General features: G+C 43.3%; 1 protein-coding gene across 1 annotated transcript in view; it reads right to left on the reverse strand.

Annotated features, from left to right (window-relative positions):
- Positions 1-14,079: 14,079 nt before the first annotated feature.
- DZANK1 (double zinc ribbon and ankyrin repeat domains 1) overlaps positions 14,080-25,926 on the reverse strand; it is a 58,062-nt gene continuing 46,215 nt past the window's right edge. The window contains exons 16-22 of the mRNA XM_055302527.1: positions 24,255-24,329; positions 22,342-22,438; positions 21,796-21,893; positions 19,771-19,851; positions 19,144-19,271; positions 15,748-15,822; positions 14,080-15,313 (exon numbers count right to left, since the gene is read on the reverse strand). Coding sequence (XP_055158502.1) covers positions 15,190-15,313; positions 15,748-15,822; positions 19,144-19,271; positions 19,771-19,851; positions 21,796-21,893; positions 22,342-22,438; positions 24,255-24,329 — 678 coding nt within the window. The 3' untranslated portion in view covers positions 14,080-15,189. The remainder of the gene's footprint in view (positions 15,314-15,747; positions 15,823-19,143; positions 19,272-19,770; positions 19,852-21,795; positions 21,894-22,341; positions 22,439-24,254; positions 24,330-25,926) is intronic.

Below are 25,926 nucleotides of genomic sequence, written 5' to 3' on the forward strand. Positions count from 1 at the left end.
CTGTTAAATAGTGATAATAATTATAACACCTTTGTAACACAGGACTGACTTTCCTAGCTATGACTCAAAATCTTGAAGCCATAATGAAAATAGGTCGAGTTTGGCTACAGAAAAATAAATTCTGCAAGACAACCCACACCTTCAGCTTAAACAAACGACTGGAGGGAAATACTGAAGTCTGTCCTACAAAGAGATCTACAAAATATCTTTAGAAAAAAATGGAGTTTTTCAAATCAACGGTGCAACAAAAAATACTCTGATCAGACTCAGCACAGTGTAGAGGTCTTTTTTCAATTGAAAGTGTCTAATGTCAGAAAGATAGAAATGAAAACCCACAGAGACACTTAACACCTGTCAGACTGCAAAAATTAGAAAATTTACTCTTGTTGACTATGGAAACAGGTACACTTACGTGTTAGTCTTGGAAATATAAATTGGTGCAAGTATTATGGTGGACAACTTGGTGATATCTACCAAAATTAAAAATTCATATTCCCCTCATGAGCCCATAGTCTCAATGGAATTTATCCAATAGCTGTACATATTCATGTGCAAAATGATCTATATAAGTTTTTCAGTGCAATAGTAACTTCAAATTTTAGTAAAGACAAAATTGTTCACTAATAGAGGAACTAATTAAAGTTGACCATGTATAAATAGAATAAGATGCTGTATATTGTCAATGAATGAGAAGCATCTCTATACACTTGCATGGGAAGGTCTTCAAGATTAATCAGTAGGGGAGGACTGGGGAAAACAGTCTGAGAACTCTACAGCCAGTGTGCTATGTTTTATATTAAAAAACAATAGAACATATTTTTAGAAAATAAGAACTAAGTTGAAGGACTTTCACTTCCTAATTCAAAACTTACTAAAGCGGGATCCCTGGGTGGCGCAGCGGTTTGGCGCCTGCCTTTGGCCCAGGGCGCGATCCTGGAGACCCGGGATCGAATCCCACGTCGGGCTCCCGGTGCATGGAGCCTGCTTCTCCCTCTGCCTGTGTCTCTGCCTCTCTCTCTCTCATTCTATGTGACTATCATAAATAAATAAAAATTAAAAAAAAAACTTACTAAAGCTACAGCAATAATCAGTGGACTATCTTGAATAGAAGCAGGATTTTCTTCCAAAATAGCCCCAAAAATGCAGCTTTTCATACAAATTCACTCAAATGGTTTAAGTTTTGCACCTAAACTTACACACTTGGCTTTTCTTCTAAAATGGCCTAGAAAGACATTTTTCATCCAAATTAGCACAGTGAGTGGGATTTTCTGTCTGTAATACTACACTATGATCTTGAAAATATAATTTTTCATCCAAATTCATTAAGTCTTGTGGGTTTTGGGAAATAATTCTTATGCAAACTTTTCTAAGAGTACTAAAAATTGTGACTTTCCATCTAAGCATGCTCAGTAGTTAGGGTGATGTGTTTATAAGTTCTATGCTACATTATTTTAACAAAACTGCCTAGAAATACACTTTCTCATCCAAACTCATTCAAATCATTGCTTTTGGGAGGCACAAATCCTTCATCAAATTTTCTCCCTAAGGGACAAGAAACATCATTTTTTACATCCAATATCGTATAAATAGTAGAGTTTTGGGAAATAAGTTGTATGCCAGTTATTTGTCCCCAGATGCCCTGGTAATGTGATGTTTCATATAAATCTGTTTGGGGCTTATTTATGTCCCAATTTATGGGCTTATTGGAACGATGTCATACATCAGATTTTTTTTTCTTAAACTATGCAGAAAATGTGATTTCCTAATTAAGGAAACTCATTCAAATCTTGGTATCTTTTGGACATAAGTATTATGCAAGACTTTTCTTCTAAAAGACTTAGAATTGTGACTTTTCAAATTGACTCAAATAGTTTTTTGGCATTTTTTGGAGATAATTTCTATGCCACATTGTCTTCCAAAGTGACCTAAATATGCAGTATTTCATCCAAATGTTCTCAAATGTTAGTTGTTTTTTTTTTTGTAAACTCCGCGCCAAACTGTTCTTTGCAAATGATCATAAAATGTCATTTTTTATTAAAATTTAGTAATATCATGAGGTTTTTTTAGACATAAGTCCTGTGGCATATTTTCTTCCAAAGTGGCCCCCAAACATATTTTTTAAACCCAAATTCACTACAAGTTTCAGTTTCTTGGACATAAGTTCTATGCCAGCTTTACCTTCCAGAAAGTGGATTTAGATATGAGTCCCATGCAATTTTTTACTTCCAAAATGGGTCAGAAAGATAGCTTTTCATCCAGATTTTCCCAAAATGTATTTTTGGACATAACCATATGCCATATTTTCCCTCCAAATGGTGCAAATCTGCAAAATCTTGGGAGGTTTTGGACATGAATTCTTCACCATAATTTTTCCAAAAATCAGACAGAAATGCAAGTTTAAAAATCCATATTCAAATTGTACAGCTTTCTGAACATAAATCTTAAGGCAATTTTTCTTCAAAATGGTCCAGAAATAGGATTTTAAAACTCAGATCATTGCAAAATTTAGATTATTTGAATATAAATCCTATGTCAGATTATTACTTAAAAATGACATAAATATGATTTGTTTTAAATCAAAGTATTTAGGGGATCCCTGGGTGGCTCAGCGGTTTAGCACCTGCCTTTGGACCAGGGCGCAATCCTGGAGTCCTGGGATCGAGTCCCACACCAGGCTCCCTGCATGGAGCCTGCTTCTCCCTCTGCCTGTGTCTCTGCCTCTCTCTCTCTCTGTACTCTCATGAATAAATAAATAAAATCTTTTTAAAAAATAAATAAAAGTATAAGTCATAGATTTCTGAGTTTTCTGTTACTCTTTGATAGTTTTCAAGTCCTAGGATAGTTAATTACATTTTAGATTAGGATAAGTACTGGTGGACAAAAATTATAACACAAATTTATACCATATATCCCAACATAAATCATTCTCAGTATCTGAAAATGTCTTTACTGAGAGAATATCTCTGAATATGTATGAGGCTGAATATCTCCTATTCCAGTGGGAGTCCTTTATATGCAACTTTCACATATCTGTTCTTTGGCTTGAGTCTAGAGGGTTGGTTTTTGTTTGTTGCTTTTGTAGAGCCTGCTGTTATTTATTGTAGTCTCCCATTTCTTCAACAGTACTGAACACGTAGTTCATGAAAAGATGTATGTACTAAAAATTAATCATGGGTAAGCATGTTTCTGGTTCTGAATGTCCTATCGTTTTTCTGATCTGTTTTTAAAGAAATGGTACACTTCCTTTTTTTTCAAATTTTTATTTAAATTCTATTTAACATACAGTGCAATATTAGTTTCAGGAGTAGAATTCAGTGGTTCATCATTTACATGCAACACCCAGTGCTCATCATAACAAGTGCCCCCCTTAATACCCATCATTCATCTAACCCATGCTCCACACACCTCCCTCCATCAGCCCTTGGTTTATTCTCTATCGTTAAGAGTCCCTTATGGTTTGCTTCCCTCTCTTTTTTTTCTTTTCTTCCTTCCCATATGTTTATCTGCTTTCTTTCTTAAATATAACATGAGTGTGATCATAATGTATTTGTCTTTCACTGATTTATTTCACTTACCATAATACACTCTAGTTCTATCCATGTCATTGCAAATGGCAAGATTTCATTCTTTTTGATGGCTGAGTAATATTCCATTATATATATATACATATATCTTCTTCTTTTAATTTTATTTATTTATTAATGAGAAACAGAGAAAGAGAGGTAGAGACACAGGCAGAGGGAGAAGCAGGCTCCATGCACAATGTGGTTGCCACCTGGGGAGGGTAAGGTGAAACAAAGCACTAACAAAACCATACAATTCCATGGTGCTGTTTGCTCCACTCTGTAGGGAGTGGAGAAACCTGGGGGTGTGGGGTTGGACATGCTGCTTTCCAACCAGTCATCCAAACAGCACAAGTGTGCCTTAATCCAAAAGCCACCGTGCCTACTGCACTCTGCAGCTAAATGTGAAGTCTTCGTGCTTTCTTACTGCAAAACTTTGGAGAATGACATGTAAGAAGCTTAGAAAGGGGCTTGAGTAAGAAATTTCAGCTCACGTTAGGCCTCAGAGAGACGCTTTCCATCTTGTGGTACCCTTGACATAGACTTATTAGAGAAGATGTGGGGATTTGAGGGAGGAGAGACATGGTCAAAGCCACGGGTGATACCAGAAGTCTGAAGGGAAAAAAGGGTGCCTGAACCTGACTGCGAGTTTATTTTGGGCTTCCTTCTCCAGGAGAGCCTCCAGATCCACTGGGCAGAGGACAAACATGGACTGGCACATGCATGCCTTAAATTCTCGGTGTGCTACATTCGCTGTCTCACCACATGTCATGGCCAATCCAACTGAATGGGAGTCACACTTCACACTTTCTGTCCCCAAAGGGCAGGCACATACTAATTGTTCACCGAATACATTTTGATTGGATGAGTTCAATTTCCCCGTAAAGTTGCATCTTGATTTTAAGGAATTTAAGAAAGCAGAAGAAGCAGATGAAATAAGATTCCTCCTTTCACAAAAGGCATTTCACAAAGTATTTTTTGGTATGTTGACTAAAACCAGAATATCATTTTTATAAGGAGATAGGTTTCAATATATTATTGAACAAAAATATTTGTGTAAAATAGTTTATGTGTAGAGAGACGTTTAGAAAACTATCTCTGGGGGTGCCTGGGTGGCTGAGTCAGTGGCTCAGTCGGTTAAGCATTGGACTCTTGATTTCATCTCAGGTCATGGTCTCAGGGTCCTAGGATTGAGCCCTGACAGCTGGCTCTGTCCTCAGCAGGGAGTCTGCTTAAGAATCTCTCTCTCCCTCTGCCCCTCTTTCCATCCCACCTCCAACTCAGGGCACTCTCCCTCAAATAAATAAATGCATCTTTTTTTTAAAAAAAAAAAACCTATCTCTGGATGGTGATATTTTAGCAATTCTTCTTTATTTAAGTTTTCTGTGTTGTTTTAATTTTTTACAACAAGCACAATTGTGTAATGGTTTACACAATTATTTTGATAAGAGAAATAGTAAATTGCTTAGACTATCAACATTTGATAAGCCTTAAATATCTACCATAACTATAAATGTGGCCAAGAGTGTATACTACATTCCTGTCTTAGAACAACACATAAAACCACAAAACCAAGACATTGTTTGGAATTTAAAATAGTTATTTCAAAAATTTTAAGCTAAAAAAAAGACATTTTTAAGCTATAAAAGAGTCAATACCCAAATATTTCATAGTCTGCTGATACACATACTTTTATCTACAAACTTACAATAAAACTACCAGATTAAAAAAAAATAAGAAGAAGAAATGTGTTTTTCAAACTTACAGCCAAGACACTCCTGCCACAAAGCCAAACTATAGTTTGGCTAGAAAACTTTTTGCCCATACCAAAAAAGCCAAGCAATGTATTACTTCGACAACTATTTTTGAGGACCCACCATGTGCCAGAAACTAGAATTAGGCACACGATGCAGCACCCACACATGTTCAGTGTCCCAGGGAGATGGGCACACGGCCAGGCAAGTTTAACATGGCCTGGTCACTTTTGCCAGAGGAGAACCAGAGGCAGCTGTGGCAGGCAGTGGAGGAGCAGGAGCGGCAGCCACAGGTACGCAGGCTCAGAGCTGAGAAAGCATGCCCAGGTAAAGTTTTCAAGCTCAGGTATATAGTTTCAGGAGAAGCAAGGAGAGGCTGGAGTGATGGCTGTAGCCGCTAATCCAGGAGTCACCTGCCAACTGGAGGAGTGCATTTGGATTTCTCACAAGGACAACTGTGGGCTACATGGAGAAAGGCAGGACACAAGGCAGAACCGGAGGAAGGAGGATCTGAGAGGCCCCAAAGGAGTGGATGGGGACCCATGCAATGTGCCGGGTCAGGACCCCGGAGCCCGGCATCCTAGTGTTAGGGGTGGAGTGACCTCTGGGGGACAGTGATATAGAGTCACACAAAAGTTTCTGAAAGCCCACTACACCCAAGTTAAAGGCTAGAAAAGAGAACAAGATGTAAAGAGTAAAATTGAGAAATTCACTGACTTGTACACTAACTCATTCCAAGGGGAAAGTGTGTAGTGATGATCCGTGCGTAGACGAGTAAGCTGTAGAACACAGTGACTCTTGAATGACACAATCCTGACCATTGCAGGACTTCTAGCCTGAGAAATAACCTGAGCAGTGCAAGTGGTCCCCGCTGGATCCAAAGCAGGTGGGGATTTCTGTGTGGCTTGAAGCCTGGATGCAAGCTGCTGGTCTCACCCACAGGGAGTGAACACCATCACTGATGGAGGGTACTTGCAACAGGAATTGTTACCTGGTGGGAAGCAGAAGGAATTCAGGATCTCCAGACCAGAAGGCAGGAGGGGGGCCAAGTGGATACATGCCACCTGCAGCCCCCTCCCCACCACGACACTTGAGAGCAGCAGTAAGAACTGCTGCCTCCTGGCAGAGTCTGCTCTCCACGTGAGGACTTTAGGTCTTCAGAATGAGCTCAATACACTGCCTCCTTCAGCAGGAAAGCTTTCCGCAGTGCCAGCAAGGTGAAACCATGTCCTTGTGACTTAGGGGTTCCCCATTCAGAATCATGATTTATCTTTTTGGCCCAGAATGAAGTTCATTTACAGAAAACATTGCACAGACCTTTGGAAGAGCATGGTGTAGTTTCTACTGCTGCATAACCTACTACAATAACAGTCACTGCTTACAACAACCCACGTTTACTATCTCAGAGTTTCCATGGGTCAGGAGCCTGGGCACAGCTTAGCAGAGACTCTGCTCAGGGTCTCACCAGGCTGAAGTCAAGATGTCACCTGGGGCTGTGATCTCATTTGTGGTTCAGGATTATTTTCCAAGCTCACTGATTGTTGGCAGAATTCAGGTCCTGGCAGTGGTACAACTGAAGCTTCAACTTCTAGAGGCTGCACCCCAATCCTCTCACAACATGGTAGTTTGCTGCTTCAAGACCAACAGAAGAGAATCTCTGCTGTTTCAAATCTCTGACCTCTATGTGCTCTTTTAAAGGGTCCCCCTGATTAGGCCAGGCCCACCCAGGATGATCTCCCTTTTGAGGAACCTAAAGTTAACTGATTATGGACCTTAATTACATCACAGTCTTCCCACTTTTGCCACATGACATAATCTAATCATAGGACTGGCATCCCTTCATATTCACAGGCTGTCCTGTAAGGGGCTACATAAGAATGTGACTCACTGGCAGTTACCCTGAGAACTCTGCCTTCCATACCTGGTCAGTTTGAAAGAAAAGAAGGAACATAATCCTGAAATATCAAAGGAAAACCAAACAATAAATTCAAGCAGTGTGTTAGGGCTCTCCAGAGAGACAGAGCCAATAGTAGAGGGTGGAAGGGAGAGAGGTTTATTGTAAGAAATAGGCTCAAGCCATTAAGAAGGCTGACAATCCTCATGACATGCCAACCGCAAGCTGCAGGTCCAGGAAAGCCAGTGACGTAGTTCTAGTTTGAGTCCAAAGGCCTAAGAACCAGGAGCACCAACGCTGTAAGTCCCAGTCCAAGGGAAGGAGAAGACTAATATCCCAGCTCCATAGTCAGGCAGACAGTGAATTCTCCCTTCCTCCATCTTTTTGTTCTATCTGGCCTTCAACAGATTGGGTGATGCCCACCACGTTCGTGAGGACCATCTGCTTCACTCAGTGTACCAACTCAAATGCTAGTCTCATCCAGAAATACCTCACAGACAGACCCAGAGGTAATATTTAACCAGCTATCTGGGCACTCTACAATCCAGCTGGGTTGACCCATGAAATTAATCATCACGAGCTGCTTTCCCAAAGTCGGGTGTGGTGGCTAGGGGTGGGTGCAGAGGAAGCTGAGATGAAGAAGATAGGAAACCATGTGTGAAGCTATGTTTCTCTGTGCACATTGATGGAGTCTTGGCCAATCTCAGATTCCACCTGGCTCACTCTACCCCCATGGATGAAGTATGAAAGTGAGTGCCTGGGACAGACAGGGGCACATAGGGGATGGGGTGGGACTTGGAAGGAGAACCTGGGGTTGCTTGTCTTGGTGAGAAGTGGATTGTCCTGGGCTGGCAGTCTGAGATGGGAGAGCACCTGAGAGCTCAGTGGGCATCTGTGATTTTTTTTTTTCTGATTACCACCTAAAGATAACACTGATTGTGGAAAGGTGGAAAGAGAAGAGGGGATTCAGGTAAATTAAATTACATTTCTTTAACGTGAGGAACCAGGTCCAGATATATTTGTGGTATAAATGCTTAAAAATAGCTAGTAAGTGTTGATATCTAACTCTTTTTTAAAAAGATTTATTTATTTGAGAGAGAGAGCACAAGCGGGAGGGGCAGAGAGAAAGGGAGAGAGAACCTCAAGCAGACTCTGTGCTGATGCACAGCCCACCCTGGGGCTCAATCTCATAATCCTAAGATCACAACCCTGAGACAACCCAAGCTGCAACCAATGGTCAGACACTTAACCAACTGTGCCACCCAGGCACCCCAATATCTAACTATTAATACTTTGTTGATGCATACTTTTAATTTTTAAAAAAAAATTTTATTTATTAATTTGAGAGAGAGAGAGCATGTATAAGCAAGGGGGAGGGGTGAAGGGAGAGGGAGAAGCAGACTCCTCACTGAGCAGGAAGCCCCATGCAGAGCTCCATCCCAGAACCTTGGGATCATGACCTGAGCTGAAGGTAGACGCTTAACTGACTGAGCCACCCACGTGCCCAATACATACTTTTTAAACATTTTCATATTTATCTGCATCATAACCTTCTCCAGGTAGCCAGCTATGAAAAAGGAAAGTGTTTTCTGAAGCTTACTGATAACTACCATGGAACACTGCAAATCCTTATTTTCTAGACAATCTACTAATTGACTCATCAATTCATTCTATTTATTTACTCTCAGAAGCAGCCAACTTCCTAAATGACCCCCTCCTGGTCCTTACCTCCTGGTTATTTGGGTCTTTGTGTGGTTGCCTCACACTGAATGGAGCTGACCACAGTAAAATGCAGTGAAACTGATGGTGGGTAATCCCAATCGTAGGTGATAAAACACAAGTGCCTTCTGCCATGTTCTCTCTTAGATTGCTCCCTTGAGGGGAAGGGGGCCACCATGTTGTGAGGCCACTCAGGCAGCCCATAGAGAGGCCCCCACCAGGAAGAACGGAGTCCTCCTCACAAAACCAGCAGCATGTGAACAAACCATCTGGAAGCAGATCCTCTGGGCCCAGTCAAGCTTTTGGATGACTGAGGCCCTGACCAGCTTCTTTAGGGCAAACTTCATGAAAGATCCCAAATCAGAACCACCCAGCTCAGCTGCTTCTGAATTCTTAAACGACAAAAACTGCCATGGTAAGCTTTTATTACTGTTAAGCGACTCAGTTTTGGAGTAATTAGTTATGCAGCAATAAAAACCTAATATACTTAAATGTTCACCAAGCAACTCTTCTTTGCTGGGTCCTGGGTCAAGAGAAAGAAATAGCAGATGGTGGGGCACCTGGATGGCTCAGTTAGTTGTCTGCCTTCAGCTCAGGTCATGATCTCAGGGTCCCACATCCCTGTTCAGCAGGGAGTCTGCTTCTCTTTCTCCCTCTGCCCTCCTCCCACTCATGTGCACTCTCTCTCTCTCTCTCTCTCAAATAAATAAATAAATAAATAAATAAATAAATAAATAAAATCTTTAAAAAAAAGGAAAAATAAATAGCAGATGGCAACTTTCCTGCAAGGGCAATGTCTCAGAAGTGGAGGGTCTGGGATGAGCTGTGGGCACCTGGTGGAAATGTCAGTGAGAGCAGGGAGTGGAGAGTCTACACTTTTGAGTGAATAGGGCTGCTGAGGTAAGATGGTGGTATTAAACTAGTTCGGAGCAAGCCCTCTCTACACCCAATAAAATTATGAACGAGTAAGTAAAAACACAAAAACTACTCACACTATTCAAATTTTAGAGCAAGGAGTGCTCAGAGACAGAAGTTTCTAGAAGTTACATGTCTCATACTCCGTGAGGCTAACATCTCAGCAGCCTAAGGGAGAGTGTGAAAGGCCAAATTCTAAAAATCTCTAATACTTCCCCAAATTTGAAAACAACCAAGGAACAGAGTATACTTGCCAAAGGAAAAGGCGTGAATGTCCCTCTAACAGCAATCTGTTCCTAACAACAACTTGGTCAGAAGAGAAAAGAATCAACCAGATTTCACCAGTTTCTTTTTCCATGCTTGGAGAAAGTACAAAAGGGAATTCCAGGAGGAACAAGAAAATATAAGAAAAGCCGGGGATGAGAATGTGAGTCAAGCCTAATAGTGGATATTTTACAGAAAATTGTACTTGAGAATGCCCCTCTCATTGCAAAATCAGAGAGGGTTTGGGAACTACTCCCAAGGATCACCTATTTCCCTTCTCTCTTTGATGGGGGAAAGGAAGTTTCTACCGAGCGATGTAGGACTAAGTAGAGGAGGGGGCTGGGGTAGAAAAGAATAAAGTATTTCATGTTGAGAGTTTGGGTCAGAAGTAGGATTTCTGAGGTTCCAAATGCATTGGAAGGAATTAATCTAAAAATTGAGCCATTTACTACTACCCAGCTGGAAACGTGGGGACCCCAGATCAGGGGCCTGGAAACTGCCACTATATATAAATTACAGTAAATAAGAAGAATTGAATTCAAATCTGCTAAGTTTTAGAACTCAAGGTGATTTGTGAATGAGCCGATCTCTGTCTATTTCCAGGCCCCCTCATTTAAAGTAACCCTCCCCACTCCCCTATCCTGGGAGGGGTCCTGGTGGTGGGTTAGGGGTCTGATAGTGAAGCAGACATGAATTTTAGGTCACTCTCATCGTTCTCAGAGGACATGTTTGGAGACCAGTGGGCCAGAGTGGGGAGAAATGGGTTCAGCTATGCAGAAAGAACAACGAAGTTCTCTTCAACCCTCACTACTTTGGCATTTGCAGGGGGTGAGGCTCTTCCTACTGTGAGCAGCTCCACTTTCACAAATATTGAAATAATGGTGGCCAAACAAGAGGATATAAAAACAAAAAAGATGATGAAAATTTTATGACCCCAAAACCCATGCAAGTAGCCGAAAAAAATGTAGCCTTATACAGAAAGGAAACAAATGGTACATGTGTATATAACCAACTTTATTCAAGCAGGGGTAGGAAAAAGAACCAATAGTCAATGACATTGTAACAGAGGCTGTGATGGTCCTTTTTCATGTGTCAACCTGCCTAAGCTCCAGTCCTCAGTTATTCACACACTAAGCTAGGTGCTGCTGGGATGGCATTTTGTATCGTGATTAAAGTTCTTAGCTGACTTGAAGGGAGAGCATCCTAGCAGGTCGGGGTGAGCCTGATTCAATCAGTTGAAAGCCCTAATGTAGAGAGAGTTCTGCAGTTGGGCAGCACCTTTGGCCAGCCATGCCTAACACCTTCCCTGAGATGTGGGGCTTCTCGAACCACCAGCCTCAGAACCACCTATACTGTCCCTTGCAGTGGGTCTCTTGATACACATCTCCTACTAGTTCTGCTTCTCTGTCTGAGCCCTGACTAATATAGAGGCCTAAGATTTATACCTCAAAATCAAGAGGCCCTGAGTTGTACTGAAAGCCTTCTACCAAATCTGCACAATATATTTCATACCTGTGTTTTATAAAGCATTCCAAAAATACTTGGAAAAAAAAAACATAGAAGTTTCTAACACTGTGAGTCTAACATTTCTCTGGTTCCAAAACAAATATAAAAAATAAATAGAGGTCCATTTCATATAATAAAAAGGCATAATAACCCTAAGCAGATTGTAAGCAAATAAAATCTGGGAGTGGAATTCAGGAAGAATGTGTTATATTTATCCAGCAATGAAGGCTTGATTCAAAAACAAACACTATCAATGTAACTCACTCGTGGGAAAAATTAATTTAATGGATACTGAAAATCATTACCATACAGTTTTCATTCCATTGGGATTCATAGTAAGTTAGGAATCAATGGAAACTATATTTGGCTACTAGAAAATTTATATACGTGGCCGTCATCATATTTCTATTCAGTACTGCTGCTTTAGACTCTAGAAAATACTCTGATCCTAGAGAATATAATTCATTTCTCCCAAATCAATAAGAAAAATATAAGGTACTCAACTGGCCAGTATACACATGGGAATTCATTCACCTGGATGGTCAGAGGGAATGGTATACTCCATACCACTGGAGCCTTGTGGGAATGTGAGACAAAGCCACAAAGTGAGGATGGCTCCTCCAAGAGTTGCCACTGAGCCTCAGGAGGAGTCTGCAGGGAATCTAGATGCAGACAAGTAGCTGTGGCCTGAGCCACCAACCACTGGATGCTCAACTGATTGTCACTCAATGGGGGGCCCAGGCAGTGGCACAATCACGGGTCCTGAGCTGAGCCTGCAGGGTGGAGGCTCTGAAGTCACTGAAGTCAGCTGCCCTCCCTGGCCCCCCAGTGGTGGTGGATGTGGGCAGCTCCCACCAGACCTCCTCCTTCTGGCAGCCAGGGTCAGGAAGCTGTGCTTCTCCAGGGTACACACATGGCCCTCAGGGCTGACACAGGGCCCTCAGGGCTGACTACCAGTAGGGCATGCAGGCAGCAGACAGGGCAACAGATCCAGCCATTAGCAACGTCAGGATCTGCCTCAGAAAGCTGTCTGGCCTGGAGTCCCAGCTTTCCTGGGGCAGCTGCCTACCAGTGATTGAGCACAGGGGGATGCTGGGCAGTGCTCCCCTCCAGCACTCTGCCCGGGAGCTGGCTGTGGCTTCCTGCGGGATGCATCTGGGTTGACTTCTCCCGCTGTGCCACCCCCTTCTTCCTTCCACAAGGGCTGATCCCCCATAAACATGGGTCCTCTTCTATTGCCCATCCCCAGCTGTCTCAGTCTGCTTCTGGAGAGCCCAGCCTGGGGACAAGCTCCATGATGAGGGACACCAGCTTCACCCGTGACCATATGGAGGGAGGAGGGAGATGGGGCCTACAGGTTCCACTTTGTCCTTGCTCATCCCACTCAGCACCCACCTTTTTTTCCACTATGGTCCTTCCAAGCTACAGCAGCTCCAGGTCCCCAATCAGCATCACTCACTTCTACGACTGCATGTAGTTGGTTCCTTTCATTACCCCTTACTATGGTAGTTCTGCTCCTGTTTCAAGCCCTGATACAGGGTCCTGAGGAGAAGAAAAATAAAGCTTCAAAAAGGACAAGAAATAAGATGACTTTTGAAATCAGGAGGGCCTTGCCTAGAACATGTGTTTAACTTTACTTTTCCGCAAAACACGTTCTTCAGTGTTTATATAATGCTTTACATAACCCCATAGGATTTCATCGGAGAGTTCCTGGATTTGAACCTATGTTTTTGCCTCTTAAGTCATTTGTTCACTCCATAAATGAGGTGTGATTGAAACTCAAAGGTGGGCTTTAGTGAAAGGCAAGAGCCCTGGCAGGAGATGTCAGGTGTGTGCACCTTGCCCTTGGGTACAAGGGCAGGACCCTTCCCCAGGCAGTGTGGAAACCTGAGGACAGTGGAGATGTGCTTCCTACACTCAATGTCTGAAAGTTACCTGAGAGTTCCAAGAGGATAGTTTCTGGAACCTGTGGGTCCATGGGGCCTTCCCTGATCCCTGAGCTCTGGGCAAAGAGGTCCTGACCTCCATTCCTCCCTCTTGAGCATCGATTCCAGAGCCTGCAGGGGGTGAGCCACAGCAGCATTGGGCTCTACTCCACCTCCCTAGTGTGATGGCTGCAGCTTCACTTCCATCTTTGAAATCTAGAACCTTGTATAGTCACTTCTATAGCCAGCCCTAAACCAAACCATGAAGGCAGAGGAGTCTGGGGAAGGTCATTCTGTACTGGCTGAGCTGATGCAGTACAAACCACCTCTGACACCAAACCACCTGGTCCCATCCCGTTTTTCTCAGGACACTGGTTACCTTGTAGCAGTCCCCCAACACAGATGGCCAAGTATGACAGGGGACAGCCAGTGCCACACAACCCCACATGGGGGCCTCGCTTCTAGTGACTCTGCGCCTGTCCTCTCACAGACAGTCACCCACTCGGGGAAGGAAGGGCAGGTAGTGATGACAGCAGTCACTCAATGAAGCCTGTTATTTATTGTGCTGAATTCATCATTCTAAATTAATAAATATTCTATCAACATACTTTAACAGAATCTATTTAGGGACTCCACGATCACAACATTATCACCCGAGGACTGAAATAACACTCTGAAAAAAGAAGTCAGAATTACACATTCCTGCAGATGGCGAAATCAAAGCTTGTTTGTCAACCAAAGAACAAACCACAACAGTAGGAATATTGATGAACTCAACATCAGAGACAACATTTTTAAAATAAACTTAATCTTTAGGTACTAATTTGGAACCACCTACGAGATACATTAAGGAAAAGAACAAGATGCAAAACATCGGATAAGTGTGTGGTTTGCTAGTACTTGTCTTAAAGAGGGCAAAGAATATATCCGTTATCTATGTTTGTATTTTATGTATACCCTATATGTACAGATGCATATATTATATACATGGGCTTATATAATCCTATACTATTTCTGGAAAGACACAGATGACACTGGTATCGTTGGTGCCTCTGAGGAGGGGATGTGGGTGGCTGTGGGACAAGGATGGCAGAGTTTTTACTACATAACATTTCATACTTTTTAGCTTTGAGCCATGTGCAATTATTGTCTACTGAAAAATAAATTTATTTTTAAATTTTTTTTAAAGATTTACTTATTTATTTGAGAGAGAGAGAGTGCACACGCTTGGACGAGTGCAGGGAGAGAGGCAGAGGAGAGGGAGAATATTTTAAGTAGACTCTACACTGAGTGTGGAGCTTGACACAGGGCTCAATCTCTGGATCCTAAGATCACAACCTGACCCCAAACCAAGAGTCAGCAGCTTAACTGACTGTGCCACCCAGGCACCCCCTGAAAAATAAAAGAAAATTCTAAAATAAGCAGCAACAAACCCTTAAAAAAACAAATAAACATTAAGTTCGTTACTATCCACAGTATACTGGGAAATGCATACATGGTGGCATACAGTGTCATATTGAAAAAAAAAATCTTATATGAGTTCCTCTCAACCTTAATTCTCAAACTGCAAATACACATCTCAGAAAGAAAGAAAGAACAGCCAGAACTGGGTGGTTTCTTGCAATTAGGTCCTGTGCAGGCCCCTGGGTCTAAGAATCGTCCAGGCCGAGCTTAGCAGCAAAGAGCGAGGTGATGACATCATCTCCCATTTTCAAAGCCAGGTCATACGCCGTCTGGCCATTCGTGTTCTTCTTTTGGACGCTTGCATTGCATCTGCCAAGGTAACGGGCATGAATAGAAGACTCAGGCACTTGAACCTGATGGCCTGGTTCCTCCATGACACAGAGGCCATTCTGGGAGCCTCCTGGCCCCACCTTCCTAAACCTGTCCCCAAGAGACCTTCCCCCATGACCCCACTCTCACGGGTGGCTCTGCCCTGAGACCCTTAGAGGGGCTCTGTGATTTCAACACATTCAATTGCCAACATTGGCTTCCACTGCATCAAAGTCCTACAACCAAGTGTGTTGGTGGGAGGGCAACATTTTCACTGTGCCTTTAAAACCATTCAGTGCTGGGGACCTACGGTGGCATGGTGGCCTCCATTCACAGGGTTAATTGTTCAGGAACTAGGGCCTTCTGTAATCATCACAGGTTGGCTAGGGGACCACTGTGGCCTCAGACGTCTCCCCCAATGGTCAGGAACATACCTCAGTAAAGCAGTGACGCACTCTCTTCCTGCTAGGCCAAGCAGAGCTGCTTCATGAAGAGCTGTATTCTGGAGCCTGTTTTGGGGGGGGGGGGTGGAAATCATCTTGCTAAAGCTTTTGTAATATAGGATGCTATGGGCACACGGACAAAGTCACACCAGTGACATCAACCCTTCCTTGTCTTTTGTCTTTCCTTTCTCCCTGGTGGCACAACTGTTTGTCATTTCACTCCTCAAGTTCCTTGGGTCTCTATTAGGCATTTGCCATTGGAACGTATATGTATTCACGGGGTTACCACATCTCCTGAGTAGATGTATAGTCTTCCTTCATAACTTCCTCTAAACTGAGAACAGAGTACACATTCTATTTACGAGATGGGGAGAGGGTAGATTTTCTGTGTAACCACCGTCCAGTTGGGGAAGTAACAAATTGTGACTGCCAACTCTAATTTTGTATGCTGCCCCTCAAACAACATGACTCTAACATGGCAAGGGACTAGATGGGACACCCTCTTCTGCTTCAGAGCAGAGGTGATACCTATGAATCTGTTCTTCTGAGTAGCTTGGTATTCTATTACCAGACCTTCTAGAATGTATTTTGCACAGCAGATACATTGCGGTGTTCTGCAAATTTGTGTTTTAAAGAAACTCTACTATGAATGAACAAACTACTTAAATCTAAGTATCATGTTGGATGAAGGTACATCTGCTTTTTGTAAATCGTGGATTACCTACTAGAATAAATCTCCACAGCTGAACCCCTAAGAAGCAGACTGATGGTTACATTCACCCCTCCTGGCTTCTGGGACAGAACTAAAAGAAAAAATGTTTGAAATTGCTAGTGAAGGAGAGTAGCTGTTGTCCAAAAGCAAACGGCACTTCTCTTTGCCCTTCTCCTAGTAAGACTTTGAATCTGTGTTTCTGAAATCTGTTGATAAGAGGAATCAGTTTTGGTGGAGGATGTGTACTTCTCCTTAGCCATCCCTTTGTGTTGAATATGAGTGTATTCTGGTAGGAAAGATGCAAACAATGGAAACAGGAACACTAGGGTGGGGCTTTCTGCTACCTGCCAAGCTACTGGGAAGTTTCCTTCTATAGAGTTTCCTTGTGTAGAAGTTTTGTGTATAGAGACCACCTAGGCTGCTTCTCTCCACTAATCAAACAAGCTAGGGTGGGGGGACACTTTTTAAATCCTTATTTGCTAAGGAACAATTCACTGAACCTCTTTTGTAGGAAAGCCAGATCTCTGGATGGCTTGTGCCTCAACAGCTGTAAGATGGATGGAGCCCTGAGGACATATTCCTAGATCTATAGAGGTCCAGCCGGGGGTAGAGGCCAGGCTGACCAGGTCTAAACACTGTGAACTAACAAATATAAAGCAGATTTAGCAGAATTGGCTCTTGGTGGAAAAATCTGCTTTCTTCTATTGGCATAAACTAAAATGGAAGAAGAGATCTCTATGCTCTATTTTGAGGGAGGGCTTCTGGTCTAGCTTTCCTCTCTCCCCCTCCATGTGAGCTAAATTCTGCTAACTATGCTAATGCAGTGGGAGTGACATCGGGCTATTACACACCATTCAGACAGATGGTACAACCACTGAGTTAGACTTAGTAAAGATGGATTGAGATCACATGTGGATAAATGTAAATTTATAGAATGGTAAAGAAGAATGGAAACTGAGGAACACCAAGGAAAAACAGGTAATCTGTTCCATGTCCAGAGTAGTTTCTTCCTTTCAGCTGGACTTTTCATAAGGCTAGGACACAACATACATAAGATTTAGATGTGAGTCAAAATCTGCTCAAGAGATTTTGTATCAGCCACACACATTATGTATAAAGTGCTTCAAGAAAAGCTTGTCTGAATCGTACAAATATAAAGTATACCTTAATGCAAAACAAGGTGGTGTTATCTTCATGAATAATGATAACCCAAGTGTGGGATAAATGGAGAAGCTGACAATGTGAACCCTAAGAAAAGGTGAGCAAGTAAATTCCAGCCACCAGATATGTACACCAAATGTACCAAACATTCTGCTATAAAATAAAACTAAAAAAGGGATTGTGACTACCTGATATGCTGTCCTGTTGGGCAGAAAAATAAAAGTGCACATAGAAAAATTAACAGGGATATATTTTGGATAAAAACACTAGCGGACATTTTGAGACAGAGGAAAATAGAAGCAAAGCTCTTTAACTTTGGCTCCGTGTGCCAGCTTGACGTACTCAGCAGTGGGATCTCTAACAGGCCTCAATCTGGTCTCAGTAATAGGTCAGGGGTAGCAGTGTCAGATGGCCCTGCTGCAGCACCGCCAGAGAACTTCCAGTTTGGCAACTTGGTTGGCCCAATATAAGCGGTTAACAAGTGGAGCCTGTTCTCAAGGAACTCCCCACCCCACATTTCCAAAATAATTTGCAAAAAAACAATAGAACTACAAAGCTGGGAGAGGTCCAAAGGCAGGACAGCCCCAACACTAGGGAAGTGACAGAAGCATGGAGGGGACCTGGATCTGTCCACCCTGCTTCACAGCTGGGGAAACCAAGGCACCAGATCGTGTAGGGAACTCAGATGTGCAGGGTCATCCCCAGTGTGTGAGCATCCAGAGATAATTGGTAAGGTTTTCTTTCTGCAGTAACGTTATGGGTACATTTCCACAGGGAATACACTGGGCCCACTCCTCTCTTAGTGATCTCAACAGTTCAGACCATGATGAAAATGTTGCTTACCATCCCAAGGGCAAAGTAGGACCTGCCTGGCCCGCAACAGTGTAAACTCCTGAGTTAACAAAATGTATCATCATTTATAAGAGCTACAATAACGTTGGCAATTCAATAGTCCATTTAAAAGTTTGTTTAGGGGATCCCTGGGTGGCGCAGTGGTTTGGCGCCTGCCTTTGGCCCAGGGCGCGATCCTGGAGACCCGGGATCGAATCCCACATTGGGCTCCGGTGCATGGAGCCTGCTTCTCCCTCTGCCTGTGTCTCTGCCTCTCTCTCTCTCTCTGTGTGACTATCATAGATAAAATAAAAATTTAAAAAAAAAATAAAAGTTTGTTTAGGGCACCTGGGTAGCTCAGTGGTTGGGCATCTGCCTTCAGCTCAGGGAGTGATCCCGGGGTCCTGGGATCGAGTCCTACATTGGGCTCCCCACAGGGAGCCTGCTTCTCCCTCTGCCTATGTCTCTGCTGCTCTCTGTGTCTTGCCCAAATGGGGAAAGTAGAGGCAGTTAAGTCTCTTATTAAGGTCAAAATGGGTTAAAATGGCTCCTGAGTGGTTCAAATTGAGGGGGGCATGTGCGTGGATTGACTCTGCTCCAGCAGAGCCCCACAGTGGCCACTGGCTGCTGGCCGCTGGCCATGACACCACACCTGGGCTCTCCTTCCACTGGATCTTACTTACAGGCCCCACTGCTGCTCGGTGTCTGCTCCTCTCTGCACGAGAACCGGAATCACTTCATGGTGCTTATTCACGACAGCCACGATTATAACGGGTCGCTCTTCGCCATCCCTGCAGTTGGGATCTGCTCCCTGCAGCATAAGAAGGACGAACTTGCCACGAAACCCTGCTCTCAGCAGCATCCAACTGCCATCCTACGATGCATAACAAACATGCCTGGCGGAACTAAAGTGCTTTCAGTCACAAGAGAAGAGAATCAGGACACCCAAGATCTAACCGGTAACGGACCGAGCCGCAAGCCACTCCTGTTCCCCTTATCAGGAGGGGTAGGCACCCAGAGCCTGACTACTTTAGGAAACAGGAAGGTCACACAGGGTCACACACCAGGGATTCTGTCCACCTTTATGCACATTATTTGGGCTCATATGACTTTTTCCTTTGCTATAAAAACTGGCAACCAATAACCATTAATGTCAAGTTCTTAACTGGCCATTAACTCCACTTCCAGGCAGTTTTAAATGAAATGGCACCGTGGTTATCACAATACGGAGCAAGACTCCCATCTGAAAGAGACAGAGGTGCACCAAGAGGCTGAAATCCTCAGAGACTTGTTTTTGGAGTCGCACTGACCTCATCCAGCAGCTGTTCAATCACAGAGACTCTCCCTTCCCCTGTGGGTCCGACTTCCTTCAGCAGGAGCCTGTTTTTGGGCTGCAGGATTATACAACAAGGTCAATTCCATCACCACAAAATATTACTGTGCCACCTGCCTGGACTCAACACTCCAGGCAAATATTTCCTCTCCGAGGTTGAGTTCTGAGCCCCAGGGACAGGTGACTGTGAGCTTGTACATGTGCGCATGTGCATGGTTTTCAAAAGCCACCAGCACAAATAAACCCAGCTAGTGTAAATCTTGCTGGTCTTTCATACCTTGTCTTGGGTAAGGATACTACACTGACATGGTTTATATTTATTAAGACAGGGATGCAATGAGAAACCTCACCACCCCAGAAACCCCACACTAGTTTTATTACTATTTATTACTATATATAGTCATAAATTTATATATATTTATATATATGAATATATGCTTTTCCTAGGAAAAGCAACCAGGTGAATCCTAAAATTTACTCTGCACACTTTATGAAGCGTTCAGAATCAGTCAAAGTATGACTGTTCAGAAAATGTGTTCACCTGAATGAAGCATGAGTAAATTGGTAGTCAACTTTTGTCTGGGGGAAAAAAGCTCTCACCTATCATCAGAAATCTGAAGAATTTATTATATGCTCTATTTTCAAAATGTGACATATGGCTGCCAGTGTGCGCACCTCCAGGGGTGCACTGTGGGTCTGGCTTTATTGAAGGTGGAGGAGAGAACCCACATGTACCCATCTCCACCTCAGAGGAGATCTAGGCTTTGGGCTTGTTGCTAAGAACATCTGTCCTTCCTACTGCAGCTGAAGAGAACCAACTGAAAGGCAAGGTGGGGGCTGAACAAGTGTACCCACTGTCTCTTTCTCCAAAGGTCCAGTTAAAAATGTTCGTGGTCTATATTTTTGAAAAACAAAACTCTTAACAGCTGTGGGAAACTCTGGAAGGATGCCAGCAGTGAATCGGGAATTGTGAAGAATTCCAAAAGAATTCCAAAGACTGAAAGTAGCTGGAATCTGACTGAAAGGGAAAACAAAGCAAAGAAAAACCAGTTGAAGATGCCAGAGACAGAGGTATGTTCCCTCCAGGGAGCCCCGCAGCTCAGTTAATCCACATGGAAGGCTGGTGTTGGACACAGGCTGGATTCATGAGCATTCTATGAAAGGGCTTTGTTGTTAAGTGGTGTCCTCCTCTCCCTCCTGTGCTCTCTGCTTAAACCCTGATAACTCTTTTCCAGAGTTCATGATTTGCCTAACAAAGTCTTCTACTGGGGAGAACTGGGTGCAAGAAGGGCAGAGTCCAGACCTCTGTGACAGACACAGGGAAAGAGAGTAAGGAAGACAGCTCCATCCAGGAATGAAACACCCTAGAGCCCTTCACAGCACCATCCCCACCTCCAGAGGAAAGGCAACTAAGAGAATCCCAAGGCTTTCTCCTGTCCTCTGCCCAAAAACGCTCCAGGGAGGTCTGCCACACAGATTCCCATCCACCCGCTCAGAAAGCTGAAGCCTGAACACCCATGGCAGGTACTGGCACTACTCAAACTAGCCCTTCACTTGTCAACATGACCTGGCAACCAAGGATCATCACATACTTGAGACCAACCAAAAACATGACAGAAAAAGATGGACAGACAGAACTGACCTCAGAAGAAACAGAGGTGATTTGGGAAACTAATAAGAACTTTAAAATAATTCTAATTCATAATCTTGACATATTTTAAAGGATTCCATAAAATAAAAATATACTTATAAAAAAGGAACAGAAAATGAAAAAGTATTCTTCCATTTAAAAAATCTCAAAGTAGGGCCACCTGGCTGGCTCAGTCAGGAGAGCATGCAGCTCTTGATCTCGGGGTTGTGAGTTCAAGCACCATGTTGGGTGTGGAGCCTACTTTAAAAAAAAGTAGAATAGAATAGAATAAAATAAAGTAAAATAAAATAAAAAATCTCAAAGTAAAACATTAAACAGACAAGCCTAAAAAGGACAAAGGAGTATACATACTGTGAGCTGCTCCTTTTCTTGAAATTTTTTGGTCTTGAAATTCTTTGTCCTCTTGACTTTTTCAGTGGTATCTGAGGTGCTCTGGCTGTAGTCACTTACTGAAATGATAGAGTCAAGGACTAAGACGATGCCCCCCTACCACTCCCCACATATAAAGAACTATCCTACTAGCATGCCCCTCAAGTGGTCAGAAGAATAAAATGGCTTTTATAGAAGTGTCTATGGGATCACATCTCACAAGCACTCCCAGAGCCACTTATCTCAGTCCAGGCAGGGCCAGAGGATGAGTGGGAAGGCGGGGAACATAAGGGGACTATAGTTTTTAGGCCCAAAAGAACACTCCCCACAACTTCTCTTCCCAAGGCGTGTGAAAGAATTAAAAAATCTCATTCCTATCTTCAGAGATGCCAGAAGAGTAAAATGGCTGGAACATTAAAGTAAGATGCGTGGTTGGGCTGGCAAGTTTCAAGCAACTGCCTGCCATCCTTGCCAGGTCAGTGTGTTTCTGGTCTATCATCTTAAAATCACTGTGAGAGTATAACTCACCCAAGCTGGACCTGCTGCCAAATGGCCCATCACCATCCTCGGTGACACCGCTCAGAAAGTGGTTGCTGAAATCCACCGGCTTGCTGAGGTAAAGGTTCTGGGCAACAAAAAAGTGTAAGCAGCATGAATGATGAAGCGTCTGTGTCCCCACAGAAGAAATACTCTCCCTGATAACCTGTTCCTCTCTTCATTAAGGGCTGCTCTATTTACACAGTCAAGACCAAACCCAGACATCCTTCCCGACACCTATCTCCCCTCACTGTGATGTTCTGTGTGTTATGCCTCTTTAAGTGGCTCCTCGGTCTGGCCCCTCCTTTCTGTCATTATAGCCACAGCCCCCCTCTTCAGACACCAGGCTGACTCCATTCCCAACAGGTTCCTGCCAGCCTACCTTCCAGTTGGCTGCTCCAGTCATCTTTCTACAATTTATAAGTAATAGCATTCTCCTCCTGCTTAAAACCTTCCATATCTTGGAATTAGGGTGGCAAGATGGAGAAGCTCAAGCTACTGAGTTTGAATCCTGGTTCTATCACTCATTAGCTTAGTGACCCTGGAAGAAGGTGACTAAATTTCTCTGTACCTCAGTTTCTTCACCTGTAAAGTGGACATAGTAGACCTGAAAGGGATGTTGTGAAAGTGAAACGAGGTAAAATGGAGGTCTATAAAATTAGGATAGGTGATCCACAGTCCAGACCTGGAATTCTTTATCCACCTGGACTGATCCCACAGTGTGACATCCTGCCGCCACCCTCACATGGCTGCCTCTCTTGCCGCAGGGAATCACCTACTGCTGCCTAACACTAGAACACACAGGCTGAGAAAAAATACATTTAAACCTGGGGATTATTACTCTACTTCTATCTGATAGATAGCATGTTGGAGATGCTCTCAGTGCCCACCCCGTTCCCTTAACTGATTAGCAACACCTCCCAGCTTCTGGGTTGGCTGCTAACACCTCACAGCTGGCCAACTGCCTCCACAGACGGGTGCCATCTTGCTCTAGAGGTTACGTCCCTCCTTTTCTTGCCTCAATTGGGACAACCTGGTGGTGTGATTGCACCTTCAGAGCTCCTCATGGATCAGGCTAAAGCTAGACCTTATATACGACCACTCAGCCCCTCCCCCTGCCTTGTCTCATGCGCCTTACTCCCCTTCTCCTCAAGCACTTCCCTGACCCACATTCTGCCTAGCCACCCAACCAAAAACATGGCCTTTAATGCTTTACCTGACTTCAAAACACTTTCACGTGTGTCAGTGTACCTCAGTTTCCCAGCCTCCAAGTCAGGCAGTGCTCATGTGTCTGTCCTAATTTTAAAGACCCTGCTAGCCTCCTGCTGGGCACACAGCTGGGGCCTGATAAATGCTAGTCCCCATGCTTTTCCTTGCCTTCTGTACCCATCTTCTCAACCACTCATTCTTTTATATATTCTGCCTTCTTGTCCAATGAAACTAAAGCTACTGGTATGAATCAATTAATGTTGTCACACACTACAGGCACTGTAGCAAAGTTCCAGTCACCATAGAAGAGGGTAGATTGAGGGAGACAGAACCACAAAGTTTGGTTTATTTCTTATAGGCAAATAGGTGAAAATACACACAGGAAAGGATTTTTGTCAGTCTTTCACCTATACTCAGACTTCAGTGAGCATAAATAAGCCTGAGAACCAGTGGACCCACAGAGTAGGTAGTAGTTCCTGTTCTTATTACACCATTATGTGCCTGAAACCTGGCTTCTCTGAGCTTTAGTGCAGTTATTCTATTTCTATGATATTGCTGGCCTTTAGTCAAGTTTTATAACATTTGGAATTTATGCCTTCTTGGGACTACACACAGAAGCACTTTGATATAGTATAAGCTACAATTTACTAGTTCAGTCAATTTTTAAATGAACAGCTTCTAAAGGTTTTACTCACCTTGTTTGATACTTGAATATAATTCAGCCGGATGCTAACTTCATAGCCATCTTCGTGGACAGTAGCAGAGATAAGCTTTTAAAAAAGTATTAGAGAGAATTCACAAACACACTCATGGGACTTAATTTCCTGAGCAACAGCCAAGAAATCTTGAGCTGTTAAACTGCAAAATTAATCAAATATTTAATGAACTCAAAAGAAGGCAAGAAAAAAGAAACAAAGGAACAAAAACTAAGTGAAACAGAGTACAAACAGCAAAATAGTAGACACAAATTCAGCCAACTCTATAATTCCATTAATTGAAAATGAATTAAATTAACATTCCCATCAAAGAGTAGAGACTGCCAAACTGGGTAAGAAAGAAAGACCCAAATTAATACTCTAAAGAGACACGTTTTAAGTTTAATCAAGCCATCTGGCTGGATGTCATCACCCAGGTGTCCTGAGGGGCCAGAACAAGGCCAAGTATCACAGTTGAGCAGCTTTCTTTGTAAGTATCAAGAGGAAATTTCTATCAAACAGAGGTCAGCAAATACTTTAAGGATCAGATAGTAAATATCTTAGTTTTTTTGGGCTTTTTATGGTCATTGCCATTGTAGCACGAAAGCAGTTATGGACAAGAAGTAAATCCAATAAAACTTGATTTACAAAACTGGGTGGCAGGCCTGATTTGCCCCACATGCCATAGTTTGCAGATGCCTGGATTAGGGCAAAGAATGAATAAACCACCAAAATAGATTATCAAAGGAAACTGAGCAATACTTGACAATGAAATAGCTTCAGTGTTGGCCTATTTGGTGGCAGAGGATCAAACGGTGATTTTCAAAGGTTCCTTCTAGTGTCATGACATATGGAAGAGGTCCTCTCACAGAGCTCTTTATAATGACTTGTAATGCTAGAAAAAGAGCATGGAACCCAGGGGCTGACCGACCCGCTTCAAATTGTGAATCCCCCGAGACCCATCAGTGCAGTCCTGGGCAGGTCACCAAACTTCTCTGAGCCAGTTTCCCTGGGTGCCAAATAAGGCTTGTTCTGATTATCTACTGCAGCATAAAAAAACCACCCCAAACTTAGCAGCACTAAACAACAACCATTTTATCAAGTTCATGGTTTCCAACAGGGCATAGCAGGGATAAACTGTCTTTGCTCCACGTGTCTGACACCTTACCTGGGAAAACTCAAATGGCTACAGCTAGCTGCATGATTGGAAGCTGGAATGACCTGGACTTCCATTACTCATCTGCCTGGCTCCTGAGCCAGGATGACTCAAGGACTGGGTTCAGTTATGGCTGCAGAGGGGTGCTCATACCTGGGCCATTCCATGGGGCTTAGGCTTCTCATGGCAGGGGGCTGGGCTCCAAGAAGGAGCTTTGGAGGGGAGCTTGCCAAATAAGAGAGGAAGCAGTGCAGTCTCACAGGACCACACCTGGGGAGTCCCGAAGCCCAACTGCCTGCCACAAGCCCATTCACATTTGAGGTGAGAAGACAGTGACTCTACTCTTTGAAGGGAAGACTACCAATGAATTAGTGGCCATTAAAACAAACAAACAAACGCTGCAAAGGCTGCAAAGGTAATATTCCTACCTTGTAGGTTTGTTATGAGCACTTGAGATGGATGAACACAATGCATATAGTGAGGGGATCGTGAAATGGCAACTCTTATGATTACTAA

This window comes from Nyctereutes procyonoides, unplaced genomic scaffold (assembly GCF_905146905.1).
Source record: "Nyctereutes procyonoides isolate TBG_1078 unplaced genomic scaffold, NYPRO_anot_genome, whole genome shotgun sequence".
NCBI classification, from domain to species: domain Eukaryota; kingdom Metazoa; phylum Chordata; class Mammalia; order Carnivora; family Canidae; genus Nyctereutes; species Nyctereutes procyonoides.